The 11,054-nt window shown below is 42.2% G+C and overlaps 1 protein-coding gene across 2 annotated transcripts; it reads left to right on the top strand.

Annotated features, from left to right (window-relative positions):
- Positions 1-5,685, top strand: LOC147321688 (uncharacterized). Of its 2 annotated transcripts, none has more exons than XM_086305856.1 (3): positions 1-149; positions 442-627; positions 1,788-5,685. In XM_086305856.1, exon 3 carries the CDS (start codon positions 1,823-1,825, stop codon positions 2,993-2,995), a length of 1,173 nt encoding a protein of 390 aa, XP_086161982.1. In that variant the 5' UTR covers positions 1-149; positions 442-627; positions 1,788-1,822; the 3' UTR covers positions 2,996-5,685. The 2 variants fall into 2 exon arrangements, with proteins under 2 accessions (XP_086161982.1, XP_086161983.1); XM_086305857.1 differs by lacking the exon at positions 1-149 and adding an exon at positions 157-211.
- Positions 5,686-11,054: the final 5,369 nt, after the last annotated feature.

The following is an 11,054-nucleotide window of genomic DNA, read 5'->3' as shown; positions in this document are numbered from 1 at the left end:
GGAGACGAAGAAGAAGGAGGAGTGTGCGTACTGTGCTCTTTGCTGTGTCTTTCCGCCGTTTTAAAAATGGGCACTTTTTGAAGAACCCGCATCAAAGTATTGTGGAGAAGCGTCGTGTTAAATCTAATTGATGAACGGCAATTTGTGAGGTATGTATCGCAGCTGCGAAGACGAACGTACGTTCTCCTGCTAGGTTACAGCTGGTAGGAAGGTGCGTTCAGTGTGTCTTTGTAATTTTAAGTTTCCATGTCAAACGAGATAAAACAGTTATTTCTGGATGCGCACTTATTTGCTGAGTTTGGTAAAAAAAAAGTGTTTTTGTAAACACGTGATGATTTAAGTAATTTAATCTTTACAGAACATGTGAGCGAGGCTAATAGAGCAATATTTTTATGTTTAGTAAACTGACGTTTCTAAATGTTACTGCTTTTATTTTATTAGTTCTGACGAGGACAGCTGAGTGATGTTGTTGGTGAGCTTGGATTAAATCATCTCTAAACAAAGAACTTGTCCTCGTGGTGACTGACTTGGGGAGTGGAGGTCAGTGAGCCCATTGTCTCTGCTGGTCCGACTCCAACTACAAAGCCGGCCCGCTCGCCCCCTCCTGAGTCTGAGAGGAGATCCAGAGTAAGTCAGTTATAACTACACTGGTTGCTTAACTTCATCATTTTCTACAGGGTCTCTCTCTCTTAGCTCACTTTGGTTTGATTTCTGCCTTCTGTTTAGCCTCTCTGTTTGTCTGCCTCAGTACCTTAATGTTTTATCATTTGAGTTACACTCTTTGTTTCTCTTCATATGAAGGTGATGTCTGTGGAGTGATCATGACTTCATTAAAAATCCTCTGTTTTCCTTTTCCACTTCTCTTCTTTCATATTCTTTCTGACGTCTTTTCTTGTGTAAGCTGCTAACTCTTGTGATGGACATTTCTTTATTTTATGTGTTGATCATATGTTTTGACAATATCACTTTAGTAATATCTATAGTACATTTTGTGTGACTTGGTTCTACATATAGGAAAACATCAAATATGTATTTCACAGGTTATTCCACACACAGATGGGTATTGTGAGTGAGTTGGACTGACACTCCCAGGCACCATGAGACATGAGGCAGATAGTGAGACTCCTTATCTCCAGGGAGGAGGTGTTGAGATGAAAATATTTGAAGTGCCTCAATTCTATGCTGTATATGAACTAAAATGCCATATAACCATATAGTGTAGTATTAAGTGGACATGGCCATGAAAAATAAAGGCATTAGACTACGTGTCCTTGGGGGGTAGAAAGCTGTAGACTCTCGCCCACGCTTGCCTGTGAAAAACTAGATAACAGGGGACCATCTTCTAGTGGAGATGCATTATAACTCACCTGTGCATTATAATAAAAGGTGTTGATTGCAGCTGACAGTGTCTGCAGACTTTGATAACTGTGACACCCTCGTGGTTAATCAGAGGCAAATCTGAGCCAGTGTGGATTTGGTTGTACAGCTCTCACACATACAACCTGAACTGCACATTGTAAGTGTGATGTTCTTCAGATTTGAACAAAGTAAAAACTAAAAAACTTTGAAGTCACACAAGCCAATATTTTATTCACAAGTTGAACTTTTACTACTTTTATCCCCAAAATGAGCTCACTTCAAATATTTACCACAGCATAGCGTCCCCAGGCACCTGAGACGTTTGGCAGATGGTGAAACTGTTTATCTTTGTGAGGTAAGAGGGGGCACTTGTGGATGAGCTGAAGGTATAGACCTGATGTCACTGTTTGGGTTCTTTGTCATTACAGGAGAAAGAAGTGAAAGCAGGCCCAAACCTCAGCACATGGATGACATCAACCAAAAACATCCAGCACCAGAAAGTAAAGATGAGCCAGCGGCGATCCCTGTGGAAAAGACTTTTCCTGCTATGAAGCAGCCCAGAAGACGCAAGCGCGCCAACGGGGAGGACAGAAGCTTGAGCTGTGATCTGTGTGGAAAGACCTTTACTCAGAGATGGAGCTTAAAAACACATCAGGTCGTCCACACTGGATTTAAAGCTTTCAACTGTGATCAGTGTGAAAAGTCTTTTACTCAGAAAGGTCACTTAAGGAGACATTATATGATCCATGTTGGAGGTAAATCATTTGTCTGTGATCAGTGTGGAAAGTCTTTTACGGATAGAGATCACTTAGAGAGACATCAGGGGATCCACAGTGAAGTTAAACCTTTCACCTGTGATCAGTGTGGAAATTCTTTTACTGAGATTGATAGGTTAAAAAGACATCAGCTCATCCACAGTGGAGAGAAACCATTCAGGTGTGATCTGTGTGGAAAGTCATTTACTCAGATAGGCAATTTAAAAGTACATCAGCTCATCCACAGTGGAGATAAACCTCTCACCTGTGATCAGTGTGGAAAGGCTTTTGCTTACGTTAGTAACTTAAAAAGACATCAGCTTATCCACAGTGGAGCTAAACCCTTCAGCTGTGAGCAGTGTGGAAAGTCTTTTACTCACATTGCTGCCTTAAAATCACATCAGCTTATCCACTCTGGTACTAAACAATTTGTATGTGGTGACTGTGGAAAGGCTTATATTGAGATCGAAAGGTTAAAATCACATCAGCTCATCCACTCTGGAGTTACATCATTTAAATGTGGTCAATGTGGAAAGGCTTTTACTCACATGACTGGCTTAAAATCGCATCAGCTGATCCACTCTAGTGCTAAACAATTTGTATGTGGTCAGTGTGGAAAGGCTTTTACTCACATGACTGGCTTAAAATCACATCAGCTGATCCACTCTGGTGCTAAACAATTTGTATGTGGTCAGTGTGGAAAGGCTTTTACTCACATGACTGGCTTAAAATCACATCAGCTCACCCACTCTGGAGTTAAATCATTTGTATGTGGTCACTGTGGAAAGTCTTTCATCCATAAAACAAATCTATTGAGGCATCAGAAAACCCACAAAGTGTCCTCCTCTGAGAAAAGTGGAAGACCAATGGGACATTACTAGGGCTGCCACAAATGATTATTTTGATAGTCGACTAGTCACCGATTATTTTTGCAATTAGTCGACTAATCAGATCATGCATCCATTGGACGTAAAATGTACAGCATGCATCTGCTCTTATATAACTATCATGAGCTTACAGCTTTAAGTGTTTAAGGTCTGTGCTAACTAAGAATAGAGACAAGGTGATAGTTTATTAAATTTTAATGAAATGTGCAGATTGTTTCGGTGAAGTTTAATAAACTCCTTGCTAGGGATGGGTCCCTGTATCCGGTGCCATGACGGCACCAGTTCTGACATAAACGGTAGTAACCAGACCGAAAAGAAGCGCTTATTTCGGTGCTTTTATTTTCCTGAGATGCCATACACTTTAGATTCTAGCCAATCATTTTACGTTTCTGAGGATAGTAGGCGGGTCCAGGTACGTACGTTCTTTTGGAGCAGAGCTACAGATTAAAAATGCCCAAGGCAAAGCAGTGAAAAGTCTGGCTGTACTTCACAGCAAAATATGCAAACTCAGCAGCCTGCAACAAGTGCTTTAAGGTGATACTTTGATACTGTCAAAGGAGGTAACACCTCGAATCCGATGAAACACCTGGCGACGCATAACGGTGTTTTTTAAAGCCGAAAAATGCGCCGTATTTGATAGCTTGCTGCGAGACCTCACACCGAGCACATCTACTGCGGGTGTGGTGCCTGTTATCGGACCCGGAGTTAGCAACATCCCCCAAAAACCCGAAGAGGGGAGTCCTGGCCCCTAGCCCTGCCAGTGTAGCAGAAATGATGACGGATGATGATGCAGCAGCAGCCGTGCTTCTCTGCATGAGTAGCTTAATGTTGTTCGTGTGTAATTTACGTTGAGTAGGCTAACCACATTATTACATTAATGCAGGTAAGGTGAACTAGCAAACATCATCATAGCTACATGCGGCTGTCTTCTTGTTTGATGGCAGATACTCCCTTCACCCTGGCCAAAAAGGCTAAAATGAACAAAGAAAAAGTGGAAAACAGTTAAACATGAGAGGTTTTTGGACCAATTTTGTGTTCTCCATTCTTTAAGCACCGGCACCGTTTCAAAAGTACCAGTTTGGCACCGGTATCGGATAAAACTTAAACGATACCCATCCCTACTCCTTGCTATCTAAAATATAACAGGACACCGGAGTATATTCTCGAGCATCTCACATTTCTGATAATCAGCTGTCTGCTTGATGTTTATTCAGCTGTGTAAAAACTATAACTTTAATCTCAGCCAAACCGATTTACTCAGGAACAAATAAAATACTGAAAAAAAGCCGAACAGTAACATTTTTAAGTTATCTAAGTGACTTATATATCATGTTTAACCTGAGTAGCAAAAGATGGCGGTGGGTTTGGAAACCATTTGCCGGGAGTCCGGTGTTCTCACCGGCTCCAGGGAGCCTGTAACCCCGGCTAGCTATCGAAGTCTCCGAAAACGTCGGAGCACTTTCAAAAAAATGTGGTGTCTTGATAAAGTGAGCAGATATTTGAAGTTTACACAGCTACATTCTCGCCTGAAAATATGTTAAACATTTACTTTGTGACCCAGAAAGAATGATAAGAATAAAACTGACTAGCTGCTGCCATTGTTGGAAACTGAGCTGGGCCACGCTATGAATTCTGGGACACAGCTTCTTCTTCTTCGGGGTTTAATGGCAGCTGTCATCCTTCTTCATGCAGTGCTGCCATCTTCTGTTTCAGTCCGTTATTACACTCTTAAATCCTACTACTTATTCCTGCGTCTTTTGGGATCTTACAAAGCTTCAAATGACGCGTTGACTATTAAATTAGTCGTTGGCGATTTTGATAGTCGACGTAATCGTGACTAGTCGACTAATCGTGGCAGACCAATGGGACATTACCCTGACGGGGTTCATTTGAACACAGTGGGAGAAACAGGGGTCTGAACAAAAGTTCTTCTGGATGCTGCGTCAAACTTAAAAAGCTTGAGATCAGGCTTCACAATTCAACTTGTTCCAAGTTTAGCAAGTTAAACTTCACTGGCTGTGTCCACAAACAGCATACAGAGCAAACATTACTCCCATCATCTGATCACAAGAAAAACAAAATGTCAGAACAGTTCACCTTCTGGGTCAAACTATCAGACCTGTTACTGTTTATTTTAGGAGTCCCCAATCCCAGTCCACGAGGGCCGGTGTCCCTGCAGGTTTTAGATCTCACTCTGGGTCAACACACCTGAATCACATGATTACTTCATTACCAGGCCTCTGGACAACGTCAAGACATGTTGAAGGGGATAATTTAACATTTTTAAATCATCTATGACGGATCAAGGACACCTCTAAACCCTGCAGGGACACCGGCCCTCGTGGACTGGGATTGGGGACCCCGTGTTTATTTGGCTATTCATCGTGAGGTAATTATCAGTGTGAGTGCACTTCTGTTGTAACTCACATGAAATGTGTTTTAAATGGGCTCTATTGTCTTACAATATTGTGTGAGTCTGTTTTGCTCCACAAAGACACAACCCCTCCTGCAATTTTTAATGTTACAGTAAAAAAAAAAAGGTAAATTGATAAATTTGTGTCATTTTGAAACAGGCAGTATGTGGAAAACTAAACATTTTCTTACCCATGTGTAAAGTTTTCAGTGGTCTGTGTTTTCTTACAGGATGTGAGTGTGTTTTGCTCCATGAAGAGACAAACCTACATTTTTTTATGTTGCAATAAAAATATTCTTATTGTAAGTCATAAATGTGTGTCATTTATGATAAAACTGACTTGCTGTCCCTTTGTTCCCGTGTACCTAAGTAATTGTGGGTAATATCTTGATGCATGCTCAATCATCCAGGTAAGGAAATCCCAGAAGTTGATTCTGTTCATCTGGACGTAGCGTTTTCAGTGGGACAAACATTTCGTCACTCATCCCAGAGACTTCAGTCTCAGCTGACTGCAGGTTTCTCCAATCTTATAAACACTACATTTGCATTGCAAAGAAAAGCGTCTGGACTTCTTTAAGTTAAGTCATCAGGGGGTCCTTTTGTCCCTCTGTGGGGGGTCACTCCCACTAGGTTTATATCTGGGACTCTCCACCATTTGACCTTAGAACTGAAGAAGCTTCTCAGATGAGAGGTGAAACATCTTCAAGTAACTTAAAGAAGTCCAGACGCTTTTCTTTGCAAGCTCCTTTGACTACGATGACCTGGATGACTGAGAACCTTCACAGACACACTACATTTGCATAATGAATGAACCCCCCAGCAGGCCTGAAGGTGCCTGGTTTGGGGGGGGGGGGGGATTTCCAGGACGAAGGACTCAAAACAATATCAGAGCCTTAGTCCAAACAATTAAAAAACCCGGTTGCACCTCCAGCAGCAGCGGCACACAGTCCAACAAGCCAAGTTCTTGTGGCCAACTTGGTTGGTGGCAAATCCGGCAAGACCATTCAGGCGGCCTCCCATGGGTCCAGTGGCACCAAAACAGTCTAGGCGGCCTGTGATGAGACCAGTGGCAGCAGCATTGCGGCTCAGGCAGCTTGCCCCGGGTCCAGTGACAATGGTGTTACAGATCAACCGGCCTGCCCTGGGTCCAGTGGCAGTGATGACATAATGGCTCCGGTGGCTCTCAACAGCTCCTTAGCTGTTGGCCTGGAAAGTGGCCAGTGATTATTGGTCTTGGCTGATGGCTGGTGTTTCGCTGCTGGACTCGGAAGCAGCGGTGCAGTCGGTGCTGGATGAGGAAGCGGGTGTGCAGGTGTGGCAGGTATGGACAGCTCGCAGACCCCCGGTGCTCAAACCTCCGACTCAGGCAGAGTGGGACCATCCAGTGCGCAGATCCTCTGCGCTCAAACTTCCACCTCAGGTTGAGCGGGCACCTCTAGTGTGCAGACCCATGTAGCTCAAACCCCCAGATTGGGTTGAATGGCCCTCTCTGGCGCACAGACCCTCGGCCCTTAAACCTCTAGTTTGGGCTAAGCAGCCCATCTGGCACGCAGACCCCCAGAGCTCAAACCTCCAGCTCTGGCTGAGCAGACCCCTCTGGCTCGCAGACCCTTGACCCTTAAACCTCCAGCTCAGGCTGAGCGCTAATGCTAAGCTCCATTCCCAATCTGGATAGTTATCATCTGGTTATGTCTGGGGATTACAACCTGGTAATGGATTCTGTTTGGGATCGCTCTTCCCAATCTTTACTAAGACCTGTTATGTGACGGCTGTGTGCAGGCAGGAAAAAGACCCAAGGTGCAGACTCCGAAGACAGATGTGGCCCCTACTTACTGAGTGCTATTACAGACTGTAAATATGATCCAATCGTCATTTCTGATCATGCCCGGTTACAGAGGTGGGTCAAGTATCCAAAAATTGTACTCAAGTAAGAGTAGCATTACTTTGAAATATTATTACTCACGTAAAAGTGAAAAGTAGTCTTCAAAAAAGTTACTCGAGTAAGAGTAAAGTACTTGGTGAAAAGACTACTCAAGTAGCGAGTAACTGTTTGAAATGTCCAATTTATTTTATAAATGCTATCAGACAAACAAAAATAAATAAATATACAAATTTTAGTATTTCCAAAAGGAATATATGTAAAAACATCAACAAAATAAGGCACAACAATTCTAATTTCCAGATTTTCACAACATTTTTCAAACAAGCTTTTTTCACCAATACCTGCAGTAAATAATATAAATATATAAACAGTGCAAACAATTTCCAGTGACAAGATTTGCTGTAAACTTTATATTCATGTTTGCTCCAAATGCCACAGCAGCCTCAGAGAAAACAGAACGAGACATCTTCCTCATGTACATACAAGCCAGCTCAGTTTACCATAAATTGTATGGGTGTGAATCTATTTCTGCATATTTAGCAAAAATGTGCCATTTCTTCACTCAGTGAGGTGATGGTTAAGCTTCAGCAGCAGTTTGCTCTCAAGGTTCTTTCTGTGAAGCTGTGACTGTTTAGCAGTGAACAGGAGTCCTGCATGACTGAGAAGTCCTTCACAAGCTCCTGATGCAGGAAGAGCTGTATTGACTTTGATCGACAGCTTCTTGATGTGAGGAACGCCATGCAATAGATCCACACCTCCAGTGAATGGACATGAAAGGTACCGCTCCAGCCCTGCTTCTGGCTTTCCTGACCCCATGGATCTATCATCTTAGTCGGTTAGGCTGCTGTTTGCGCTGGCATCATCCAGCTTTGTGTCTAGGTGATGTCTGATGAAGTTGAGACCTGTGGAAAGATGTATGGTTTTCAAAAGAATTGGGTCTCTTCATTATAGTGCTGTATACACTGCCAAGCTGCGGATGTTTGGCAAGAAGATTTGATCACACTGGAGATTTTTTTTTACTAACTCTTGTAGAAAAACAAAATCTTGTCGTTCATATCCCACACAAACAGTTTGCAGTGAATTCCAGATTAAGTTTAAAAAAAGAATGCGTGCAAGGCGAAGCAGTGCTAGCCAATAGATCCTCCTGTTGGGCTGTTACTCTGGGAAAAGACGAGAAAGACGGTGATGGAAGCGTGACTGGAGCTGCGATGTAGCCTATATAATATTTATATTGTACGAACGTGATAATTCTGTATATTGTAATAATGTGATATTATATTGTTAAAAAACATGAAAGGTATATTGTTAAACAATATACTTTTCACTTTTCTTTTGCCTGGGTGGCAGCTCTACGCTTCCGTATCCGAGGCTTTTCAATGTGGCCTCACAAAATTATCACGACTACAACAAGCATGAAAAGAGTTGGATGGACATTGCTGCTCAATCACAGCTGCCTGGTCAATGTTTTTCATTAGTAATTTAGCAAAGTTGACAGTGGTGGTGTGTGTCTGTGTGAGTGAGTGAAAGACAGAGAGGGAGAGCGAGAGATTGATTTTGTAGGATAAGCATTAGAGCTGGGCGATAGAACAATAACGAAATGTATTGCGAAATAACTTTTTCTCGATAGAAAAATTAAACTATTGCGATAGGCCTCATCTCTCTTGGACTCTTAAAAAAAAAAAGAACAGCCAATCCAAATTAAGTAGCGCAGAGAAGCGCTAATTCGTCATTTGGCTTTTGTCAGACTAAATTTTTAAAAGAACCAAGAGAGGCACTGAAAAGGATCTGCAACGGTGAGCTGTTTTGATTTGGGAGGATTTTCAAGCGGACCAACAGGGAAAGCCTGGCTTCCTTACTGCTGCAATTATTGGGTGCAGGTTCCTAGAAACTCAGTTTGGGTATTCTAGTGGGTGTTCTTCTTCGTCTAAAGGCGTAAATATGATGTGGGGAACATGAACAGAAGCAGTGACTGCAGCACTGCATGGCAGGTTCTAATCCCTACAGCATGTTGTGTCACCAGAAAGCAAAACTTTTCCTGTGATTTCTGGTAGATTTGGTTTTTTTGTTTGTTTGTTGGTTTTAGTACCAGGCTGATTTTGCCAGATAGGTTAGGGTTGTTTTCTTTTTGTAAGAGAAACACAGGTTTATTTTTTATATATATTTAGACATGTCCTGAACAAGGCCTAATATGTTTTGTTTGTAACAGTGCACTTAGGGGGAAAAAACCTGCCAGGTATCATCCCTCTGGGGGTGATATTTTGTGTGTTGATGATTTAAAAGCAGGCCTGCAAGATCGGGAGTAAAAGTGTTATAAAATACTTTAATTGAGAGCAAATATAAGGTGAGCTTCTCTAGATTACAATGGGCTTCCTAGTTCTGATGAGTTGACTCATGGGAGAGACCACGTGTCAAACGGAGGGATTCTAGGTTTAAACAATGTTTTCTATGTTTTCCATGAGTTTTTTCATGGTGTTTTTGTCCATGGCTTTTTACTGTGATTTGTGGGATTAACCGTTCATGTACAGGTATTAAACCTCTACAGGGGGGTTAAGTCCATGTTCAGATAAGGTTTTGATGATCTATAAGTAAACTTCACTGAACTGAAAGGAAAATGTGGTTTGAAGCCTCGCTTCTGTCAGTCTGCCCATGACTGTAGCTGCCTCCACCAGTGTGTGAATGTGAGAGTGAATGAATAGTGGCATTGTAAAGCGCTTTGAGGGTCTCGAAAAGTGCTATATAAATGCAATTCATTATTATTATTATTATGATGATGGTTGACGTGTTTTCTAAATGGTTAGAAGTTTTTCCTCCTAGTGAAGAGATACAGGTGCAGCAGCCAGAGTATTGCTGGAAGAAATCATCCCAAGGGTGGAATCTCCTGACTGAGTCTGCGTGCTGATCAGAAGTCTTCAGAGACCCAGCAAGAACAGGGACCATTCATAACAGAGCTGACAGCCCAGGCAGTGGTTAAGGTCAAAGGTCATGCAGTTTGGGGCCCTACTAGTCATCATGAGAAGATTCCAGAACCACAGCAATAACCATAAAGCTGCGTTGGAACGAGAGGGTGAGGGCTGAAAAGAGCCCCCTCCTCCAACAAGAGCGTGCTGAGCTCCAACTCAGCGACTGCAGAGTGAGACTCTGTGGCACCCAAGAGGGATCAGCGAATGAATGCAGATCACATCTGCTTAAAACAGCCAATCACTTTCCCTGGAAAGCTTAGTGTGTTTTTAAGTTACGGAGGTCGTTGTTGTGACGTTAATAATCATTTTATAAATTATATGCATTTACATGATTCTCCGAACATCACAAACTCTGTTAGAGTCCTGAGCATGAGTAAAAGTGATTGGAGTAATTATAGCATGCATGTTTTACAGCAACTTGTGTAGATTTTGTAGGGTAGGTAGACTGATTATCTAGCATGTCAGTTCCTGATGTGTAAGTGCATTAGGCCCTCATTGTCTGAGTAAACATAGTGTGGGATTATAATATGATCTTATGCCATGTTATACCCCTAATTAAAGATTGTGAAATCATTATGTAGTTTTAGTTTGTAGTATTCTCCTGAATTAGGTGAAAACTATTACAGTTATTAAACTGATTTGTATTACGTTAGACTGCTGATTCAGTGTGAATGAATGATATTGTTTATGATGCATTATACTGCTGAGTTATAAGAAATGCTGTTTTCAGAGAGTCAGGTCCTTGCTTTTTCTGATAGTGGAGGAGACAGAGAGCACATTCCACGGGAGACTACACCC

The sequence above is a fragment of the Aulonocara sp. 'chitande type north' Nkhata Bay genome, linkage group LG9 (assembly GCF_057382095.1).
Source record: "Aulonocara sp. 'chitande type north' Nkhata Bay isolate Kocher_YH1m ecotype deep benthic linkage group LG9, A_spYH_male_GT1.1, whole genome shotgun sequence".
Classification (NCBI taxonomy): domain Eukaryota; kingdom Metazoa; phylum Chordata; class Actinopteri; order Cichliformes; family Cichlidae; genus Aulonocara; species Aulonocara sp. 'chitande type north' Nkhata Bay.
The sequence above is the reverse complement of the archived record's forward strand: the minus strand, read 5'-3'. Positions and strand labels throughout refer to the sequence as shown.

Bases quoted from the DNA above. Each gene is read 5' to 3' on its own strand.
- LOC147321688 (XM_086305856.1), top strand. From the start codon at position 1,823: ATGGATGACATCAACCAAAAACATCCAGCACCAGAAAGTAAAGATGAG.